The sequence below is a fragment of the Marmota marmota genome, unplaced genomic scaffold (assembly GCF_001458135.2).
Source record: "Marmota marmota marmota unplaced genomic scaffold, marMar, whole genome shotgun sequence".
Classification (NCBI taxonomy): domain Eukaryota; kingdom Metazoa; phylum Chordata; class Mammalia; order Rodentia; family Sciuridae; genus Marmota; species Marmota marmota.
The window spans coordinates 41,572,294-41,596,637 of record NW_025999977.1 but is presented as its reverse complement, the minus strand read 5'-3'; the positions used below and the strand labels follow the sequence as shown (position 1 = coordinate 41,596,637).

The 24,344-nt window shown below is 39.3% G+C and overlaps 1 protein-coding gene across 20 annotated transcripts in view; it reads right to left on the bottom strand.

The window, feature by feature from the left end:
• Positions 1-24,344, bottom strand: part of Dtnb (dystrobrevin beta) — a 203,403-nt gene that overhangs the window by 39,754 nt on the left and 139,305 nt on the right. For 13 of the 20 annotated variants that reach the window (XM_048804701.1, XM_048804704.1, XM_048804702.1 and 10 more), the window contains 3 exons: positions 12,792-12,881; positions 8,630-8,717; positions 240-325 (listed from right to left, as the gene is read on the bottom strand). In XM_048804701.1, coding sequence (XP_048660658.1) covers positions 240-325; positions 8,630-8,717; positions 12,792-12,881 — 264 coding nt within the window. The remainder of the gene's footprint in view (positions 1-239; positions 326-8,629; positions 8,718-12,791; positions 12,882-24,344) is intronic. The other 7 variants (XM_048804709.1, XM_048804710.1, XM_048804716.1 and 4 more) reach the window with 1 other exon arrangement.

The following is a 24,344-nucleotide window of genomic DNA, read 5'->3' as shown; positions in this document are numbered from 1 at the left end:
GGGGATCCGGAGAAAGAATTCAGGGAGCACAGGAGAGAAGCACTTTGCACAGCCAGAATCAACAGCATGCAGATGTACACGAGGGTCCAGGGCATTCCCTGGGCTTCAGCCAGCCTCTGTGCACTGGGGTGGGATCTTCCTGTGTGGTCGGAAGCCATCTAATCTGTGAGAAAGATGAGAACCAGATACACATGTGCTAATCCTGGACTTGAGAAATGGGCTTGATTTATGCATCTTACCTGTTCTTGTTTTCCAGTTCTGCAATAAGTTGTCTCTGCTGTTTGTTGGCATCAAAGTTAAAGCTCACATCAGCAAGAGGACGAGTCTAGAGGAGGTAGAGAGCTGTTTTTTCCTGATTCAAATGTACCTAGGGTCTGAGACTGACTTGATTTCTTAGAAACTGGTTTTTTTTTTTAAAATCATTTTTTAGTTGTAGTTGGACACAATACCTTTATTTTAACGTGGTGCTGAGGATAGAACCCAGTGTCTTGCACGTGCTAGGCAAACGCTCTACCACAATTTACATACCATAAAATTCACCCATTTTAAGTATACAATTCAATGAGTCTTAGTAAATTCAAATGGTTTTGCAGCCAACAACCACAGTCCAGTTTTAGAACATTTTCCATCACCACAAAATATTCCTTCATGATAGTCTTCAACCACCACTCCCACCCCAACCACAGGCAGCCACTGATGGGCTTTCTGGCTGGTTTTGCCTTTTCTAGAAAATTCATATAAATGGAATCATACAACATGTAGGTTTTAATTCTGGTTTTCACTTAACATGAGCTTTTTTTCCTTATACCTTTATTTATTTTTATGTGGTGCTAAGGAGTGAACCCCAGTGCCTCACATGTGCTAGGCAAGCACTCTACCACAGAGCTACAACCCCAGACCCAACATGAGTTTTTTTAAATGATTAAATTATTGCTTATTTTCTTAGGTGTGTCAATGACATTTTGAATACACAGGAAAATATCTCTATTCTTAGGCAATGTATGCTGAAGTATTCAGGAGATATAATTAGGACATACGCAACTTATATTGAAGTGGTCAAGTAAAAAACATGGTAAAATATTAACAATCATGTAATTTAGGCACAAAGTATGAAAAAATTCACCATACTACTCTTTGAGCCTTTTTGAATGTTTTAAAACTTTTATAATAAATGTAAGAAAGGGGCTGGGGATGTAGCTCAAGCGGAGCGCGCTCGCCTGGCATGTGTGCGGCCTGGGTTCGATCCTCAGCACCACATACAAAGATGTTGTGTCTGCCGAAAACTAAAAAATAAATATTAAAAAGATTTAAAAAAATAAATAAATAAATGTAAGAAAAATGTGAAGGACAAATAACCCGGTAGAAAAATGGGTAAAAGATATACTCAGACATTTCACAGATGAGAAACTATTCTCAGCCATTATTCATAATCAGGAAAATGTAAATTAAACCCACAAATGGCATTTCACATCTATTAGAGTAGTTAAAAAGAATGAAAATATCAACTGTTACTAAAGACAAAGAATAATGGGGTATATGCTGCTGGTACGAGATAAACTGGCTTAAAGACACTATAACTTCCATGCAACGGTAATGCCTTTTCTGTGGAAATACCTTGGAAAAACTCTTACATGTGAGCATCAGTTACTGGTACATAGATTTATGTAATCCTTGAAGTTTTCTATCCATTTTTTGGGGGGTGGGGGATGCTAGGGATTGAACCCAGGGATTTGTGCATGAAAGGCAAGCACTCTGTCAACTGAGCTATATCACCAGCCCCATCCTTTAAGTTTTATTGTAGCAGCACGTTTACCAGGGGGCTGCATTTCCCTATCTAAGAGATACCATATTTTAGCAAAAGTGGTCTATAGCTGGGGTGCCCTAGAGGAACTAGATGTTTCCCCACTGGCAGCGCCAGCCATCCTTCTTTAACCAATAACATGTTTGTTAGCCAAAGCTGGAAACAGTGGAATACTACTCAGGAACAAAAAGAATAAAAAAGGAACTACTGGTTCATGAAGCAATACAGATGAACTTCAAAAACCCCATATTAGCTAGACACAGTGGCACATGCTTGTGATCCCAACAACTTGGGAGGCTGAGGCAGGAGGATCCCAACTTCAAGACCAGCCTCAGCAACTTAGCTGACACCCTGCCTCAAAAAAAAAATAAAAAGGGCTGAGGAGGTGGCTCAGTGGTAAAGCAACCCTGGGTTCAAACCCTGCCCACCACCCTCTTCCACCAAATAAAAAAGGAAGGATGCATTATGGTACAGTCCCAATGATAATGATTGGGGGTTCCAATTTCTCTCACCTGTACCAACACTTGGTATTGTCCTTTTGCTTTTAATCATCCTAGTGGATGTGAAATTCCCAATTGTGAGTTTTTGTTTTTTTTTAAACTGAGATACAATTTACATTCTACAAAATCTACTCTTTTAAAGTGTACAATGCAGCAGTTTTTAGTGAATTTATGACTTGTGTAAAACCGTTTCACAAACCTAAGTCCCCCAAAGAAACTCTGTGCTCGTTAGTAGCCATTCCCTATTCCTCCCGTTCCCAACAGACACCATTCTGCTTTCTGTCTCTTTGGATTTATTTATTCTAATTATTTCATATATATCTGGCTTCTTTCATTTAACAAAAATTTTCAAGGTTCATCCATGTTCTACCATGTATCAGTACTTCATTCCTTTTCTTCTTCTTTTTTTTTATTATTTTTTTAGTTGAAGATGGACACATTTGTTTTTATGCGGTGCTAGGGATAGAACCCAGTGCCACACACATCTATGCAAGTGCTACCACTGAGCCACACTCCCAGTTTCACTTCATTATTTTCCATGGCTGACTAATATAAGTAAAATATAGATGTTTTATCTATTCAACAGCTGATGAACTTTTGAGTTGTTTCCTCTTTTTGGCTGTTTTGAACAATGCTGCTATGAATATCTGTGTACAAATTAAGTTTTCTTTCTCTTGAGTAATATAGAGGAGTGGAATTGCGGGTCTTATGGTAATTGCCTTTTGGGAAACTGCCAAACTGTTTTCCAAACTGGCCACATTGTTTACTCTCACCAGCAGTGTATGACATTTCCATTTTTTTCAAAATCCTTGCCAACAGGGGGTACTGTCTACCGTTTTGACTAGTCACCCTGTGGGTGTGGAGTAGGTCTATGGAGTCGCTCTGCATTTCCTTAATGACTATAGCCTGAGCATACTTTTTTTTTGTGCTTATTAGCCATCTGTGTATCTGCTTTGGAAAACTCATGTGGGTTTAATTTGCATATCGACTGATGTTTCTGACCCTTGTTACGGTCTTGGAGAATACAGTAGCCAATTATCAAGAAAGGGGAAAAGGGACAAGGACGTGAGGTTTCCCTTCACTGAGAGCCCTGTGGTGGCCAGGCCTCACTCACACTCTTGGTTCTGCCTGAAACACGGCCTACAGCAGCAGAAACCTTGTTACCTTGTTTCTACCTAGAGTTAAGGATTTAATAAGTAACTCTTTTCATACTGTGTTTTCTAAATACACACCAAAACAGCAGAGCAAATCTTGGGTGTGAGAATTTTGACCAAATTACAAAAGAATTTTCTTTTTTAAAAGATGATCCTTCTTCTTCCAAAGAAACATGGACCAGCAGCCAGCTGAGTAAATTTTCCATATTGCAATCAATCTTGTGACAGCCCAAGCTGACCCTCAGAAAAATGCCTTGTTTTGAGACTGAATCTAGCAATAAATAATAGGGTTGCAATTTCCTTCCTTCCTTCCTTCCTCCCTCCCTCCCTCCCTTCTCTTCCTTCCCTTTCTTTCTTTCTTGTTATAATTTCTGAAAACAAGAGTTACAGGGTACATATAGTTGAGGAAGTAAGCGCTAAAGGAATTTGCTTCTTATGAACACAACAACAAATGACTAAAGAATCCTTCCAGTTTTGAGTGTCCGACAGTGAAGCTGAGGCGTCTTCCACAATGGAGGGTCAGCGTGGGAATGAAGTCATTATCTATAGAGATTGTTAACTAGGTACTTCTTTGCCTCCAGAAAGCACTACTACTAAAAAAATATGAAGAAACAGGGTGTAGGGCTGGGCTCCTCCAGCTGGGTGCATCAACAGGGAGAAATCCCTCACCCCATTTTCAGGATCTAACAAGGGCTTATTTTAATCAGTGAAAATATAAACAAGCCAGGCTGCCATGGTGTGAACATCCCCACACTTCCTAAATTGAAATTTCATCCCCACACTGAGGTGCTGAAGGGGTAGAAACTGTTCATGGGACCTTTGGGAGGTGACTAGGACTAGGTATGGTCCTTGTGGTAGAGCCCCCGTAACCTGGTGATCCGGCAAGTTGTAATCCAGTGGTGTGCATTTCTGCAGACTCCTAAAAGAGACAAAGTCCTAAAGAAACCTCTTAGATTGTCTTTACACTGCACGGCAGTCTGCCCACCATCCAAACTCACAGAGACTAACTGAAGGGCTGCGGATTATTAATAGCTCTCAAAAACCCAATAATGTTGTTTAAGACAGTGGTTACAGCTAACTGTTAATCAGAAGACTGGAACTTGACTCTTCTTCCTTCTTTTCAATAAAGATCGATGAGCCCTAATCCTAGAGGTTCTCATTCAGTAAGTGTGAGGCAAAGCCAAGGATCTCTATATTTATTAAATGTTTCATATACAAATGTAATATGTAGCCAGGGCTGACAATGCCTATTTTTAAAATGTGTGCAAAACACTGCATGGATACTGTTAATCTCTAATTCTAAGAAGCCATGAGGATGTTCCCAAGATGGTATGTGCCTGCAGCAGCTCAGATAGTGGGGCTATGAAGGCTAGGATACCCAGAAAAGCCTAGCACAGATGTTTTAAATGAGCATGCCTGTAATCCCAGTAGCTTGGGAGGCTAAAGCGGGAGGATCACAAGTTCCAGGCCAGTCTCAACATTTAGCAAGGCTCTAAGCAATTTAGCAAGAACCTGTATCAAAAAATAAAAAATAAAAAAATATGGCTGGGGATATAGTTCAGTTGGTAGAGTCCCTGCCTTGCATGCACAAGGGCCTGTGTTTAATCCCCAGCACCACAAAATAATAAATAAATGAAATAAAATGGGCTGGGGATGTGGTAAAGTGCCCCTGGGTTCAATCTTTGGTACCAAAAATAAATGAATAAATGAATGAATGAATGAAGAATAAATAAAAGTTTTAAATATGAGGGAGTATGACAATGGGTGATGGTTTATCCTTCCTGTCAATTTCCTCCTAAATTTCCCACAGTGAGTTTTAATTAACACTTTCCAAAAAGGGGGTTGTAATCCAGTGGTGCTGGGGATTGAACTCAGGGCCTTATGCATGCAAGGCAAGCACTCTACCAACTGAGCTATATCCCCAGCCCCAAGGTAAACAAAATATAAGATTTAAATCTAACTCTGAGGACCTTTGTGATGAAACTTGGAGAATCTGCTGTTATTACTATGATTTATTGCACATTACAGTTTTTTTAAAAGATGGACACAATATCTTTTTTTTATGTATTTTTATGTGGTGATGGGGATTGGACCCAGTGCCTCACATGTGCTCTTCTGCTAAGCTGTAACCCCAGTCGCCACAATACAGTTTTTTGTTTTGTTTTCCAACTTTGTTAAAAAGGAATTTAGTATTTGAGAAAAAAGAAAAATGAGCTCTCCTGGTTCATCTAAGCAGCCTAAAATGTCTTTCTTCAAGGGTCGGTCAGCCTGAGTGGGCGTGTTGGGCGTTTGGGGACAAGTCCCTGGGCTGATAGGGAGGCACTCTACAGGGTGCTTTGCTGACTGCTCAAATGATCTAACTGGCTCTCTTTGAAAAAGGTCTTTGAAAAAAATCAATACAAAGCTTATCTGGCAGGCTATAAATAAATTCTTTTGAGTAGTACACCCACTTTATGCAAAGCACTTGTATAGTTGTTGAGATTAGAGGATTAGGAGTCTTCTGTTTAACAGAAATCCAGTCAGGAGGAATCCTTCCTGAGAGGCTCAGTACTTGTGAGATCATTGCACATGGCAAAACAAACACAGGAAGAAAGGCACCAGAGGCAGTACTCACCCTCCCCATCCTAACAAGCATTTCACAAGAATTAGAGAACTGGTATCAGGAGCTACCAGGTGTAAACAGCCTTATCTTGGTTCAAAGTTAGGGAGTAGGGGGATCTCAGGGTCAAATGGCTTTGCAGTTTTTATTTACAACACTTTAAAAGCACGATGTGAGGTCAACAAGGCTATTTAACGGCATTACACATACTAAATTATTAAAATTCAATCGGTGTAGCCCATCTCAACAAATTTATCTATATATTTTTAATTTCTAAACTAGTGGTTGGGAATGATTGAAGACAGGTGTAAGGTTTAACTTACCTCATTGTACTTTTCTTTTTCCCCAGACTTTTTTCTATTTAGTTCTGTTTCACTAACCTTTCATGTTAAGAGTCAGACATGCAACCTGTTTCTAGCTTCTTGGGAAGAGGATTTGGAAATCTTTGGAAGAGGAAATTTGAAAGATTTGGAAGAAGAAATTTTTAAATTACTTCCTTGGGGAGAAACAAATCAAGAATTTCCATCTGCAGCTTTTGCAACTCTATTTTCCTATGAAAGCATAAAGTGGCACGCCTTGTTAACCTGACAGACTGTGTTTGTATGACCTGCTCCTGGGTGAGCTGTCCTGCCTGGCTTCATTCCAGTGCTGTTCCTGCACTCTGGTCCTGCAGCCTCAAACTTCAGGACTTACATTCGTTTAAACACTCCACTGGGCCATATTCCATCCCCTGCACCTGGTTAACACTTAGAAAGTCTGTGGTTTGGGTTTCAGATCGTACCTCCTATCATCTCCTTCTTTGCTTCTAGGTTTAATTCCCTTCCTCCTGGATTATCATTTAAAACTACGCAACATGGGTAGTTTCTTTATCTCACTCAGGCTTAGTTTCCTCACAAGATTATTCTGAATAATAAATTAGCTAAGACATATGCAAAACACTGAGAATAATGACTGGCACATAATAAATATTCAATAAGTGTTAATTATTTGTACTATTCTTTTAGAATGTTACGGTGACCTTTCCAGTCCTTGTCAGAAAGCATCTATTTCTCATGTTGACAGCTAAGCTTGTTTCTTTCAGTATGTTCAAGATATTCAACTGTCTTGTATTCGTGGAGAAAATTCGTAAAAGTTTTATCACAAACATCTTGCAGCACTGGATGTAATCAGATATTTTATTTGAAAATAAGGGGTTTTGACCAGTTGTGGTGGTACAGGCCTATAATCCAGCATCTTGGGAGGCTAAGGTAGGAGGACTGCAAGTTTGAGGCCAGCCTCAGGAACTTAGTGAAGTCCTAAGCAACTCAGTAAGACTCTGTCTCAAAATAAAAAATAAAAAAGGGCTGGGGATGTGGCTCAGTGGTTAGGTGCCCCTGGGTTCAATCCTCAGTACCAAAACAAACAAACAAAAAAATAAAATAAGTTTTCTTTTCCTTTATAAAGAAATTGTTCTATTATTGCTGTAGAAAAACTAATTGCCAATACTTTGCAGGAGGAAATTTAGAGATTTTCTCATCTCTGTGCTGGCATAAAGCTGTCTTTTATACCATTCCTTCTCCAAGGAAACGATGCTTCAGTGGGCCAGGCTCAATATAAATTTGCATTCCTAGGATGAATCTCACTTGATCATGGAGTATTATCCTTTATACATCTTGCTGGATTCAATTTGCTAATATTTTGTTAATGATTTTTTTGCACTGTGTTTATGAGAGAATTTAGTCAGCAGTTTTCTTTTCTTGTAATGGCCTTACATTGTTTGGTATCAGTGGCCTGACAGAATGACCTGGAAAATCTTCCTTCCTGCCTTCAGACACAGGATGCACTAAGCTAATCTTATTTCTTCTTTCAGCATGATAGCAGTGCACAGTTAAGCCATCAGGGCTGGGGATTTTCTTGGTGGAAAGTTAATTATAAATTCAATTTCTTGGGTTGGGGATGTGGCTCAAGGGGTAGCGCGCTCGCCTGGCATGAGTGCGGCCCGGGTTTGATCCTCAGCACCACATACAAACAAAGATGTTGTGTCTGACGAAAACTAAAAAATAAATATTAAAAAAAAAAAATTCTCTCTTTCTCTCTCTCTAAAAAAAAAAAAAAATTTCTAAAATAAATAAATAAATAAAATTTCTTTAACAGACATAGAGCTATTTGGTTTTGTTTGTCTTTTAAGAACTTTGTCTATTTCATATAAGTTGTCAATTTTATTGGCAAAAGTTGTTCATAATTTCCTTTATCACCGTTTTAGTGTAAGATCTGTAGTGATAATCCTTCTTTCATTCCTGAGACTGGTCATTTGTGTTTTTGCTTAATCAGAATTGTTGAGTTTATTGATTTTATTGATCTTTTTAAAGAATTCAACTTTGATTTTCTCTTCTTGGTTCCTTTTTTTTTTTTTTTTTTTAAGAAAGAGAACACTGTAGATAACATTATAGGTTTCTTTAATCTCCCCCCAAACATCCTCCCTGCTTCTGTCCCTGGGGTAATTTCTCTCTTGTTTCACGTTTACATTCCCCTACACAATGTGTACATTAATCAATGCTAATTTCTACCACACTGCTGGGTGGTAGAAATTACTCACCGTGTTTCCTGCTTCTGCAGCCAGTCGGGCAGCATAGCGGGCTATGAGTCGGTGCTCCTCATCCAGCCGGCTAGGACTTTCCAGGACACTGCCAAGGAGATAAAAATTCAACAGGTGTCTATTAAGCACCCCCAATTGTTGTTCCATCCTTAAAAAGAAGACACAGGAGAAAAGCTTATAATTCAGAATAATAACAAAAGAAATGCAGGCCTGGATCCCAGGCAATAATGGTCTCCTGAGACAAAAGGGGACTCAGAGATGTGAAGCTGCACTTGTCACTCTTCCCCAGTGTATACCACACTCTCCCGCACCATCAAAGGGACACTTCTTTTTGAATGAAGGGCTAAGACAGGGTACTCACAAGTTCTGAGTTAGGGATTTCTAACCAAATGTTGGGAAAAATTCATGACTTTTTAGACCTAGATCTTGAATTCAAAAAGACCAAGAGAAAACTAGAATATCATGAAAAAAGAAAGAACTGAAAAAAGTATACTTGACATGGCTGAGCAAAAGTGGGGAACCCCGGTTGGAGCCAACCAAACTACTGTAAAGCCGGACAAGAATCCATGGTATTCAACATTCCCTTTTAATGCCTCTCTCTTATTTTACTATGCTTATTCTACAACTTTAGCCCTTAGTTTAGGCAACTAAATGAAAGAAGGGTTCTTGTGTAGGTTAGTCCTATGTAAATGGTTGACTTTTTTATTTTAGTAAGCTGTTGTTTACTCATACCAGCCCAGTCCTAGATTAACAGGGACTCTGTCAGGCATGGTGGTACACACCTGTAATCCCAGCAACTTGGGAGGTTGAGGCAGGAGGATCGCAAGTACAAGGCCAGCCTCAGCAATTTAACAAAACCCCGTCTCCAAATAAAAAAACAAACAGGAACTGTATCCACATAATTATCTTTAAGACTGGAAGAAGCTTTAGGACAAAAGTGACAATGATGACTGACCAGTGAAGGTTGCTGTGGCTTGTCTCTACTCTGGCCCTAGTTTCATGAAGTTTCCAAACCTCTTGATCAGAATTTGGCGGCATGACAAGTAATATTTAAGAATTTAAAGATATGAGTTCAACACTCCCCCAACCTTGTTACAATGACTATGGGGATGCTGGGAAGGTCCAGGTTAAATCAATAAAGGGAGTCCTGACTTTTTCTTGCATAGAAGCAACTGCATTTTTTCTATTTAAAAAAAAAAACAACAAACAACTTTCTATGTTTCTATTTCTGTGGCCAATTTAACCTTAATTTAGTCTTTCCTCTAGGATAGATTTTTTTTTTTAAAACATGTTTTAAGTCTTCTGGCTATAACCCCTATCAATGTTTTATAAAGTTTTAGGTGTGTGAATGTTCATGTTACTCAGTTGGCTGTAATATTTCAGGGTCATGACCCCATAGTCTGAGTTGAACTACCATATTTGTGCCTTAAAGGTGTTTTGTCAGAAACAAGAGAGCTGTGTGTTTTATTTATTGACTTATTGCAGTATTGTGGAATGAACTCAGTAGTGCTCTCCCACTGAGCTACATCCCCAGCCCTCACTTTTTCAAAAAATATTTTATTTTGAAAAAGGGTCTTACTAAGTTGCCAAGGCTGTCCTTGAACTTGGGATCCTATAGCCTCAGCCTCCTGAGTGGCTGGGATTATGGGTTTACATCACCATGCCCAGCAAAAACTGTATCTTTTAATTAAAAAAACAAAAATGAATGATTAACAAAACAAGTGAAATGACATTACAGAGGGAATGGCAGCCTAAGAGTGGGACCTCTGTAATATGGCAAGGCTCTCTGGCACAGAAGCTCCTTTTCCTCTATCACACTCCATCTCTGTAGGAAGGTTAATCTTACGTGCCATTTACACACAAGCATGGATGATAAGACTGCTTTAATTGGCTATGTTTTCTAGACAGAAACTAGAACTGTGTGTTAATGAGAATATTTTATTCTTGTTGTTACTGGGAATTGAACTGAGAGGTGGTCCCCAGCCCCCTTTTTAAAAGTCTGTCTTTATCCCCAGCCCTTTTTATTTTTTATTTTGAGACAGCATCTCACTAAGTTACTGAGGGCCTTGCTAATTTGCTGAGACTGGCCTTGAACTTATGATCCTCCTGTCTTAGCCCCCCATGTTGCTGGGATTACAAGTATGTACCACTCAGCTAATGAGAAGTTTTAAGGTCAATGAAAATTATTTGATGGTAATTACAAAGGTTCCTTACTCTTCTGTTTGACTTACATTTTCAGAATTAGCCAGGAAATGCCTGACTTCTTCAATGAACTATGAGGCTCAGTTCCTCAGACTATAAATCAAGAAGAGATGCAGCATTCACTACTCATCATGTTCTCCCAGGACCACAGGCCACCAATTTTTGCTCAGGGAGTCTAGGACCTAAGCCTCAGGACTTGAACACCTAGGCAAAACCTACCACAAACCTTTGTGGGCTGAAATATCAGACAGCAGTGTCTGCCAACATCCTGTTGCTATTTTACTGTGGCATCTTTAAGCATCCTAGACAACTGCCCTTACTGATAAAAAGTAATTTTTCGTGCCTGGGGTAAAACAACTCAATTTCCAAAAACCAAGAGGCTGGAATGAGTGCACAGAAATCAGGTGTTGGACAAGAAGATGTTCTCTGTACTCAACGTGCAATTATCAGCCTTACTTCCCCTTCCACAGAATAAGCCCCTTTGGACCCACCTGGGACTCCAGAGGATCCTAGATCTTCTATGGCTTTTGAGAGAGGAAAATGCCCCCAAATCACAATGCTTCTTAGTCATACAAAAAAAAAAAATCATGGGAAATAGTGTGGCATACCATAGTAAAAACAGTCCTTTGCAAGTGTACGTTTCCCCCACTGACTACTAATTTATTCCTGTTAGAATGGGGGATGATGAGTGAGGTCAAAGGACCTTCCCAAGGAGCCATGCATACTATGGGGAAAACTTGGATCAAATTTAATGTTCTACCTGTTATATGTATAGTTTATATATTATGATTTTTCTCTTACAATAGGCTTCTCAAAGCAAGGCTTTACAAGTTCTTTGGCATCATACTCCTCTTTGCTGCTATGTAGAGGGAAGGGGTGGCTTTAGGTTATTTAAATTTCACCTGTCATCATCCTTGGGGAATGGTGTAGGCATGGAGTAGACAGGAGGCTGTGGTTCTACCTGAATGAAAAGTGCTTTGTTTGGTATTAACTTTTTTTTTTTAAGGGATTAACTTTGCCATAGTTAGTGGTTACCTAATATTTTTCCATCTCAGCCCACTGAGGGATCAGTCACATTCCCATATTAACAGTAAGTCAGAACTCTAGATAGGGAAGAGGGGTTGAAGGGCAAGGGGGGTGGGACATGGGGTTAGAAATGATGGCGGAATGTGATGATCATTATTATCCAAACTACATGTATGAAGACATGAATTGGTGTGAGTATACTTTGTATACAACCAGAGATATGAAAAATGGTGGTCTATATGTATAATAAGAATTGTAATGCATTCCGCTGTCATATATAAATTAAAAAATAGTAGCTTTTATTTATTTATTTGTTTTGCCATAGTAGTTTTTAGGGTAAGGAGCATGGAGGATTATAGTACATGTAACTATTATAATATGAGGAGGTATATATAGAGTTCTTAAGAAGCCTCTTAGGTGACAATGATCCAATACCACTATTGAAAACCAGTGGTTTAAAGAATCAAGAATGACAGATTTATGCCAACATGCTAAAGATGAAATAGGGTGATGGTAACAAAGCACCCATATTAGACAAAGTGAGATTGATTGGCCTTCACCTTCGAGTATCAATAGGAAGATTTCCTTATTTAGAAGGAGAGAATGCATGAAATACTTCTGTGAACGATATCTGGAACTGTAGATCTCTAGGAGGTTTTATGCACTCTTCAAGTGCAATCTGAAGGGGTTAAACCCTACTTCTGGGGAGACTTTATAACTCCACGTTTAGGTAAATGCTGGGCTTGGCAAGGCTCCTTCTCTTGTGGAAGCCAATGCTTCAGCAATTGTTTTAACTCTGCCAACCATAGCTGGCAAGTTTTCAAGAGCACCCCACATGCAGAGCTTTTCCGGCTGGCAACCCCAGGTAACCCAGCTCTCACTCCCCTCCAATCAGCCCTGGCCACCCGCCTGGTGCTGCTGCTCTACCACTAACCGTGCACAGTGCTGCAGACGGGCCACATAGGAGGCTATCAGCGCATGCTCATCGGCCAGCGAGCTGGGTATATCCTGGCTATACTGAAACCTGGGAACGATGCAGGCAAGGACAGGAAGTGTGACACAAACACAGAAGGAAAAATGAACATGGATTAAAATGAGCAAACTTAAAAATAGGAAAAATAAATCATGATAAGGAAAATAATAAAAAACCACAATGCATAATGGGATAAGGTATTAGGCGATCTGCACTCGATCCCAGTCCTTTAACATAAGCAACCTTTTAGGAGATGATGTTGGCCAACTGACAACATAATCCTTGAGGAGGAGGACTGTGCTCTCAGATCTGTCAAGGTTCTGGGCTTTGCAATGGGTGTATGTTTTAGGGAGGCCCTCTGGCAGAACTTGAGCAGAATGAATCCATTTCGTATTACTAAGTGATTTCTGATCGTTTTGCTTTTATAGCTTTTGTCTACCCTTAAGCATTTTCAATGTTAATGCACACTGCTATCTAAATATTATTTGTCAGAAAATCTCCTTTAGCTTCAGTCTATTTTCTCCCATAAAACTTGTACTTGAAACAAACTCACTGGAATTATATCGAATTATAAGACATCTCTGTGAGGCTCTCAGAGATATGTGAAAGGTTCTTAAGCACATGCTCTTTTTAAAAAATTTTTTTTTATTCTAATTTGTTATATATGACAGCAGAATGCATTACAATTCATATTCACGTATAGAGGCCATTTTTCATATCTCTAGTTGTATACAAAGTATATTCATATCATTTGTGTCTTCATATATGTACTTTGGATAATGATGTCCATCTCATTCCACCATCATTTCTGACTCCATGCCTCTTCCCTTCTCCTCCAACCCCTTTGCCCTATCTAGAGTTAGTCTATTCCTCCCACGCTCCCCCTCCCAACCCCACTATAAATCAGCCTCCTTATATCAGAGAAAAACTTGGCATTTGTTTTTTGGAATTGGCTAACTTCACTTAGCATTATATTCTCTAGCTCCATCCATTTACCTGCAAATGCCATGATTCTATTATCTTTTAATGCTGAGTAATATTCCATTATGTATTTTTACCACATTTTTTTTATCCATTCATCTACTGAAGAACACTTAGGTTGGTTCCACAATTTAACTATTGTGAATTGTGCTGCTATGTGGCATGTTTTTTTAAAAAATTTATTATAGAAATGCTAAAATTTGCATAAAATACAATAATCTAATGACTGCCTCTCAGGTACCCATCAACAAACATGAACAAATATCAACATTTCATCAATCTTGTGTAATCTATTCTTTCTTCTTTTAACTTTGGTGCAGGAAAGGTGGCTACAGCAAATCCAAGGCAATTATTTCACTTGGGAATCCTTGAGCTTATATATCTATCAGTGAATACATTTTACATGACCAACATTATCATCACACTTATGAAATTTGGCAAAAGTGTTTTAATATATCAGCTATTTTGAAAAATCTCTTCAAACCCTAAAAGTGTCCCTTTCCTGTTAAAATCAAGATTCAAACAAGGTTCCCACTTTGCATTTGGTTGATACTTATATTTGATGGATATATTTCTGTCTTTAGTCCATAATGGTTCCATCTTTTCCTTGTTTATTTTATGACATCTGTTGTGAAGAAACCAGAATACCTCGTAGAATACACTACATTCTGGATTTGACTGTTTCCTGTGCAAGTTATAAGACATTATAACTTATTTCTCTATCCCGTGTTTAGATCTAGATACTTGATTACATTTTTTTGCTTGTTTTGTTCATGAGAAGTGGCTTGAGTCTTTGTATGTTGTACTCATAAACCAAAAAGAAGGCACATAATGGAATGGAATACAGACACTGATGAGTGGACTCAGATGTTATTGGTCGTCTCTCTCCATTATGAAGCCCTTCTTTTAAATTTTAACTTAATGGTACTTTAACATATACTAATGATTCTTACCTAGATTCACCATTTTTTTAGGGGGGGGTGTGGCAAAATGTTGATTTTTCTAATATTATCATCCTTTCTGCAATTATTATTTTCCGATTTTTTTAACAGTATTTTTACTGTTCATTTAAGAAAGATAAAACAAAGGCTGATTTTTCCATTATTTAATAAAATTCAGAATAATGAGTTAGTGCCATAGCAACCTATAATGGCTACCTAGGAATTTTCTTAGTATCATTATGAATTCATATAGGTGTTCCAATCAATTTCAATTGTTATTATGATTATTTTTTTAGATGAGGTCTTGCTACATTGCCCAGACCAAACTTGAATTCATGGACCCCAGTGATAAGTTCAACTCAAGTGATCCTCTTACTTTAGCCTCCCAAGCGGCTGAGATTACAGACACCTAACAGTGTGCCTGGCTCAGTCATGTTTTCGATACTCAGACTGTCCTACTTTTGGCAAGTGGGGCAGAAGCTTCTGAGTTCTCTGACACACCAATTAGAACTTATTCGTTTCCTTGCTTTTTGTAATAAGATACACCCATTTTGTCTTATATATATCATGTCCCAGACTTGAAATCAACCACTTTTCCAAGGGCTTGTGGTTTCCTTTACTGGGAACAAGTATTTAGAGACCATATTAGGGTGCTCAGTATTTCTGGTTTGTCACTACTTTTAGGCCCTTTCAGTGGATAAAGCTAGCAAATTTGTATTTAGAAAGAAGAAAAATAAATGATTTATCTTAGGACTTTCAAAGTACCATTCCATTTTCTTCTGGCTTGCGTTGTTTTTAGTGAGTTGTCATCAATATTCTTTTTTTTTTTTTTTTCTGTATACAACATGTCTTTTTTTCCCTCTAGCTGCCTTTAATATGTTCTCTTTCTCATTACTTACTGTTCAGCAATTTTATTCTGATGTATCTTGGTTGGTATGGTTGTTGTCTCTATTTAGCCTGATTAAATTTATTGAGCTTTTCTGTTGTTGTTGAGCCTATAAATCTGTAGATTTATAGTTTTTTTGTTTGACATTGTCCCATAGGTAACTGAGCCTCTGTTCATTTTTTAGGAATTTTCTTCCTTGTGCTCCATTTTGGATAGTTGTATCTCTCTGTCTTTAACTTCATATTCTCCTATGATTTCTGATCTTCTGTTAAGTCCAGCCAGCCACTGACTTTTTCAATTCAAGCATTGCCCTTTCAACCCTAGGCATTCCATTATTCTTGTTTAAATTTTTTTGAATCAAAGTAGAAAATATATTCAGAAAGTTTCAATTACATTTGGTTCTTTCTTATTTCTTCCATTTTGCTCATTATATCCATATTTTTCTTTATATTCCTGATATTTACCATTACTAATTGCACCATAGATTATTTCTAACTCTGTTTCTCTTGACTGATTTTTCTCCTGGATAGAGCTCATATTTTCCTGCCTTTTCCTGTGTCTTCTAAACTTTTTTTTTCCTTCCTGAATCATGGAAATGATGAATTTATATTATAAATGTCTGGATTTTGTTGCCTTCCTCTAAAGAATCTGGCAGGTTTTTTTGGTACTGGGGATTGAACTGAGCCACATCCCCAGCCCTAATTTTTATTTTATTTAGAGACAGGGTCTCACAGAGTTGCTTAGCACCTTGCTGTTGTTGAGGCTGGCTTTGAACTCAGGATTCTCCTTTCAGCCTCTCCAGCCACTGGGATTACAGGCATCTGCCACCTCACCCCACCAGGTAGTTAATTTTGAGGCTTGTTTTAAGCTTCATCAGCACAGATCTACAGTGGCCTTTATCAAGGACAATTTTCACCCTGCTCCTAAGGAGTGGCCTCCCTGATGGTTTTTACAGAGTAATGTTCAGTTTTCAATGTCGTCTCTCTACTTTGGCTGGTCGGAACTCAAAATATTTGTGTGTCTCAGGTAATTACCTGTTCCATTTTCAGATTTTCAGGATTTGTTCTTTCCAAGGTCTTAGAAAGTCTCATTCTACACAAATACAGCTTAGTTTTCAGAAAGATTCAAGGGAACCTCCATGCATATTTATAGAGCTCTTTCTCTGCATGGCTTCCTCCCCTCTGGTATTCTGCCTGGGAAATTCCAGCTTTCTTGAAGTCTGACTTCTATCTCCACATCTCAGAAGAGTGCCTTGCTCTGCTAGTATCCATTGCACTATGGACAAATGCCTCTGGGCAGGATGCCAGAGCAAACACAGGGCTATCTCCACTTGCTTCTCTTCCCTCAGGGATCAGTCCTGTAGCACTTACTATCTACTTTCTGAAAACAACTGTTTCTTATATTTAGACCAGTTGTAGTTCATACTGGGAAAGCTATAATTTAATAACAGTTACTTCACCACAACCAGAGTGGAAATTCCCTAATAACTCATTTTTATCATACCTTTGTAAAGTATTGATCCACCTCAAACTGGAAATGAAAACTTAAATAAAACTGCTTCTTCGTGGTGGATAGGTTGGGAAGTACTGCAATATAACCTTTTATATATTGCAGGCCACTATCTGGACATAAGCTTTTACTTTGATATAAGAAGCTATAGGAGGGTTTTGAAAAGAAGTAAGGAGGGCTGGGGTTGTGGCTCAGTGGTACAGCACTGGCCTAGCATGTGAGGTTCGATTCTCAGCACCACATACAAAACAAAACAAAGCAAATAAATAAAGACCCATCAATAACTAATAAAAATATTTGTTTAAAAAAGAAAAGAAGTAAGGAATGATAAGATTTACATTTTAGTAGGATAATTTGTTTTGTGGAAAGTAAACTGCAGAGAACAGAAGCACTCAAGTAGATTATTGCAACATTCCTGAGGGCATGGTGGTGCACACTTGTAATCCCAGAGACTCTGGAGGCTGAGGCAGGAGGATCACAAGTTCAGAGTCAGTCTCAGCAACTTAGTGAGGCCCTAAGCAACTGAGTAAGACCTTGTCTCAAAATTAAAAATTACAAGGGCGGGGGAATGGATGTGGCTAAGTGTTTAAGCATCCCTGGGTTCAATCCCCAGTACCAATAAAAAATAAATAAATAAAAATTCTGCAACATTCTAAACATTTCAGATGAGAGACAGGGTGTGTAGAAAAATAGTAATAGCAGAAGTGGCAAGAAATAGTAGGATCTTGGTGTTTCGTTTTATTTTGTTTTTTGATAGAGTTGATCTAATAATCAAACAGTTTAGATGGATGTAAGAGAATGACAGGAATCAAAATTTTTACTGAATAACTAAAAGAATGAAATTGCCAATAACCAGGAGGGGAAGACTGGGAAAAGTAGATTTAGTGGGGGAAGATAGAGAACTCAGTTTGGGACATACACATTGTAAGACATGTATTAAACACCCAAAGAAAATACTGATCAGGAGGTAGACATAAGCAATTAGAGCTGAGGAAAAGGTCTGGACCAGAAAAATAAGACTAGAAGTCACCAGTATGCAGACAGTAATCATTATTTAATTTTTCTGGTGGTACTGGGTATTGAACCCAGGGCCTTGTGCATGTGAGGCAAGCACTCTACCAACTAAGCTGTATCCCCAGCCCTAAGACAGTAATAAAATCTATGAATACAGATGAGACTACCTATAGTAAGAGAATGAAGATAGAAAAAAAAGTGGTGTCTACTGCCATACCACCCTGAATGTACCTGATCTTGTCTGATCTCAGAAAAGAAAAGCCATCCAGGCATACTACCATTCAGAGTTCAAAAAGGTATGAAGCACTAGCAAAGGAAGCCAGGAAGGAATGAAGGAAAACGAGCATGACACCTGTAAGCCAAGCATGACGGTGTTCCAATAAAGCAGGAGAGATGATCCGTGCCAGACGCCACTCAGAGACCAAGCAAGGCCCTGAGCAGTGACCACTAAAGTCAGTGCCGTGGAATCCAGGAAGTTTCCATGACAGCGCTAGTTCTAGCAGAGTAGTGGGAGGTGAACATCTGACTGGTGTACATGGCAGAACAAAAACCAAAGATGCTTACTACAGATAACAAGAAGTTCTCCTAAAATGGTAGACAGAGAGACACAGGGATAACTGGAGGGGAAACTGAGGCCAAGATAGGACTCCCCCCCTAAAAAAATAAGAAGAATGAGATGTATAAATTGACAGAAAAGATTCAGTTGAGATGAGGGCAAAGGATGACAGAGGAGAACTGCTTTACCAGAAGTCCTTAACTGGCCAGTGACGATGAGGCCCAGTGCACAGAGGGCCCTCTACCACGCACATGGGTAGAGACAGGCAGAGGAGTACGTAAGGAGGGAGCTTAGCGGATTTTTTCTTTCTAATTGTTTCTTTTTTCTCAATGATATGGATGTGACAATCTGCCAAACTCCATTTTAAGTTTATAGAAAGACTGTTGTTTAGAACTAGTGTTATTTGTATTTGCCAGATAATTAAGCTCCTCCTCCTCCTCTTTTTTTTTTTTTTTTAAACAGTGCTGGGGATTGACTCATGGGTACTCTACCACCAAGCTACATCCCTAGACATTTTTTTTTTTTTTTTTTTTAAAGACAGTCTCACAAAGCTGCCAGGCAAGGCTTGGGCTTCAAACTTGCTATCATTCAGACCAGACTCAGCCTCCCCAGTCACTGAGATTACAGTATGTGCCACTGTGTTGACTCCTAACTAAGGATCTAGACCGAAATGAAAAGCATTATCAGTAGCTGCCTGCAGTAGAAAAGGAACTGAAGTGTCCATGCATTCTGATCATTTTGCTTGATAGTATGCTCACCTTGAAAGCTGCACCTGTTTGAACAGATTTTTAACTCTTCTTTTTGACAAAATACAAATATACATTTGACACTAACTGAAAAATAGGTTAGAAAACTGTTTTTCTAAAGCCAAGTCAATAGTTTACAATTCAGTATGTATTTTCCTATAAATAATTATTCTAAGATGTCAAATATCAACTCAATCTATAAAAGTAGGTGATTTTCATGCCTAAATATATAGTAGTTCTAATAGCATTTCTGATCGAAACTGGACATTTGAAACAGTGTGTGGAGCACCTAAGAGGTATCAGGCAGAGATGGGGACACCACAGGAGCAAAACCCAGGCATGGCTACTGTCCTGTTAGTGCTACAGTCTAGGGGAAAAGACATGACCACAAAAATAGGTGCAAAATTACAAATATAGCTGTTGAGAGGGATATTCTCTAAGAGCCTAACAGAACTTTAACCAGTCAGGGAGATTAGCAAAAGCAAGGCCAGGGAATGAGCCTTGAAGTTCAAACGGAGCCACGATGGGATGAGCATACCCTCCCAGGATATGCACACAGCGGACTTTCACCCAAGGCTCCCCTAGTGCCAGACCAACAGTAATGAGAACCAGCGCTGGGACACAGGGCCCTGGTGGGACGCGGTAGGGTCTGGAGTCATTTTTCTAATACTGCGTTCTCCCAGACTACCTCCTCCAGAACTTCCTGGCTTTTCTACTAGATCAGACTCTCTGGGAAAGAGGCTTGGGAATCTGCACGGTTTCATGGTTTCAGCAGAACTTCTTTTCCTTTCCTCCCTTTCCCTCTTTCTCTCTGGACTAGGGATTAAACCCGGGGTGCTCTACCACAGAGCTATATCCCCAACCCTTTTTATTATTTATTTAAAAACCATTTTTAGTTGTAGATGGACACAATACCTTTGTTTACTTATTTCTTATGTGGTGCTGAGGATGGAGCCCAGGGCCTCATACCTACAAGGCAAGTGCTCTACCGCTGGGCCACACCCCCAGCCCTTAATTTTTATTGTGAGACAAGGTTTAGCCAAGTTGTCCAGCCTAGTCTCAAACTAGTGATCCTCCAGAGCTGCTGGGATTACAGGTGTGTGCCACTGAGCCCAGCTCAGCACAGCCAAAAGGCACATTTGTGGGAACAGTTAAAAAAGAGGCAGGGATTTGTGTGGGGAAAACAGGGATGAAAGGCAAACAATGTGTGGACAAGGTCAGAAGCAGTAAAGCATGCTGGAGGTTGGGTGTGGAGCCACCATAACGGTACTCTGCACCAAGTGGGAGCAGTGTAGAAAAGCACGAGAGAGTGTGGGCTTTGGGTTCTAATCCACACAGATGCTTGTCTGCTATGAGGACTTGGACAATAACCTTTCCATGCTTCAGTCCCCTCATCTGTAAAACAGGAAAATTACATAAAGTCTACCTCCTGTAATGTTTATAGAGTGTCGGGAGGATTAAGTAAAATAATGTTGACAAAGCATCTGGAATACATCTGTAGTCACTGTCAACAAGGTACCTGAGATCTATCAGATGCTTTTATATGTGCTTTTTTTCCTAATCTCAGGACAATCTTACAAGAAATGTATTATTATAACATCTTTTGAGACAGGGTCTCTTAATTTTACATTTTCAGCCCTGACCTCTTTCCTGAGCTCCAGAATCATATTTTTGATGGCTTCCTCAGCTGCCTAATAGTCATCTCGAACCTAACATTCAAAACAGAATTCTCCATTTTCCCATCTTACTTTCTCACCTGCTATTCCCACATGTACCAGTTTAAATAAGGAGCATCATGTTTACCCAGCCATCAAGCCAAAAATGGAGATTCCCTAATTCTCTCTTCCTCTCACACCACATGCCATCTACTGCAAGTTCTGCTGGCTGTTTTCTCACCAGCTCCCCTGCCGTCATGACACATGGCACAGTTTTTCACCATGCCTTATTTAGCCAAGGTCAACAGCCTCTTTTTTTTTTCCAATGCTGAGGATTGAACCCAGGGCCTTGTGCCTGCTAAGCAGGGGCTCTACCTCTCAGCTACACTTCCACCCCTTTTTATTTTTTAAACAGGGTCTAAGTTGCCCAGGTTGGCCTTGAATTTGTAATCCTCCTGTGTCGGCCTTCTGTGTAGCTGGCATTATAGGAATGGGCCACCATGCCTGGTTCCAACAGCTTCTTGTCTGGTCTTTCTTTTGCCACTCTTTTCCTCAGCAGCTGATTTTTTGCACTGCACTGAGTGATCTTTTCGTAATAAATCACTTCCGGGTGATGAAAATTTTTCTAAAATTGACTGTGATGATGATTGTACAACTGCATATACTAAAACCACCGAACTTTATATTCTGAATGGATGAATTATACAGTATATGAATTACATCTCAATAAATCTGTTTAAGAAATTGAGGAATCTAACTAATAATTCTGAAACTGCTACACATGTTTCTGGGACTGGAAATGGCTGTTGGATGAAAGGAATCAGGTTTCTCACCACTGGAGAGGAAAACTGCACATAATCAAGGGAGAAAAGCTAGAGGGAAACATGCAAAACAGAACTAGCAACAGACTCCTTGGTTTAACTCACGGATGGCGTGATGTAGACACAAGTGGATAAAGGACTTTGGATGCCTATGTATACCGACACTGATTTCTAATGTCATTCTCTAATAAAAGGAACCAGGTTCTGTAGAGAAATGTCTCATTCTAAGGTGGGGGTAGGACTGTATAAGAAAAGCAAGAGCATGTTGTATGCCAGAAAGTGAGGAGGTTCTAAAGAAAAGAAAAGGTATCAAAGGGACACAGGATCTGGCTTGAAGAAGTCCCAGTGGTCAGAGCCCCAGAACAATTTCAGCAATAAAATGATGGCATTGGATTATAATCCAAAGTAGAAAATAAGTTTCCAAGAGTCTAAACTGAAATAAATAAAAGACCGAATAAACACATGAATGGGAGATACAGAGGACGTAGACACTTCCCCCAACTCCTGACCTTGTGTGGGTCTGTGCTGGGTGACCTGCTTCCAAGGAACAAAGTAGGAAAGGAATTAAAAAAACATACAGACACCTACTTGGGCAGGTGAACGGACGACCACCACCGGTGGAGTCTGTCGATGGTATGGCCCTCTGACAAGAGAAGGGCACCTCATTCCTGTGATATTCTTCCCTGAAACCCAACCCCAATCTAACCATGAGAAAACCATGAAAAACCTTCTACAAAATATCTGACCAGGACTCCTCGAAACTGTCAAGATCCTCTGCACCTCCTAGAGGAAAATGTAGGCCCAACTCTCCATCATGTCGGCTTAGGAACCGACTTCTTCAACAAGACTCCTAAAGCACAAGTAAAATCAAGAATCAATAAATGGAACGGCATCAAACTAACTTCTTCACAGCAAAGGGAACAATCAAGAATGTGAAGAAAGAGCCTATAGCATGGGAGAACATCTTTGCCACCTGCACCTTAGACAGAGCGTTAATCTCCAGAATACATAAAGAACTCAAAAAACTTGACACCAACTGCCCCCCCCCAATAACCCAACCAATAAATGGGCAAAGGAACTGCACCTGCACTTCACAGAAGAAATATGAATGGTCAGCAAATATTTGAAAAAATGATGTTCAACATCTCTAGCAATTAGAGAAATGCAAATTAAAACTATGCTGAGATTTCACTTCACTCCCGCCAGAATGGCAATTATCAAGAATACTAGTAACAATAAGTGCTAGCGAGAAAGCAAGGGAAAAAGTACAGTCATAGATTGCTGTTGAGACTGCAAACTGGTACAACCACTCTGGAAAGCAGTATGGAGGTTCATCAGAAAACTTGGAATGGAACCACCATTTGACCCAGTTATCCCACTCCTTGGTACATACCCAAAGAAGTTAAAATCAGCTCAATTCACAATAGCTAAGTTACGGAACCAACCTGGGTGTACTTCAACAGATAATTGGATAAATAAAATGTAATATGTTTTTTGACTAATATTCCATTGTGTATATATGATATAGATAGACATGTATATATACACAATGAAATATTACTCAGTCATGAAAAAAGAATGACTTTATGACATTTGCTAGTAAATGGGTGGTCTAGAGATTATCGTGCTAAGTGAAATAAGCTAATCCCCAAACACCAAAGGTCAAATGTTCTCTCTGATATGCAGATGCTAACATACATCAAGTGGGGGTGGGTGACAGAAGTTAAGTGGATTAGCCAGGCATGGTGGTATATACCTATAATCCCAGTGGCTCAGGCGGCTGAGACAGGAGGACAGTGAGTTCAAAGCCAGCCTCAGCAGTTTAGCGAGGTCCTAAGCAACTCAGTGAGACCCTGTATCTAAATAAAATACAAAATAGGACTGGGTATGTTGGTCAGTGGTCAAGTGTTCCTGAGTACAATATCTGTTACTCCCCCCATCCCCAAAGAAGTTCAGTGGATTAGACAAAGGGGAATAAAGGGAAGGGAGGGAGATAGGAATAGGAAAGACAGTAGAATGAACCGGGAAAACCTTTCCTATGTACATACATGAATACACCACAGTGAAACTCTACATCATGTACAACCACAAGACTGGGATACTAATTAGAATAAGTTATATTCCATGTATGTATAACATGTCAACATACACTGTATTGTCATGTATCTCTAAAAAGAACTAAAACATACTTTTAAAAAACTGTCAAGGTCATAAAAAACAAACATTAAAAAATTGTTACAGATCAGAGGAGAGAGACCAAGAAGACATGATGACTGAACACAATGTGGTACCCTGGGACAGAAAAAGGACATCAGTGAAAAAACTAGTGAATTATGACTAAAGTCTGGAGTTTCTGTCACTTTCTTAGAAGTGACTTGGACCAAGCTGTCAATATTAAACACAGT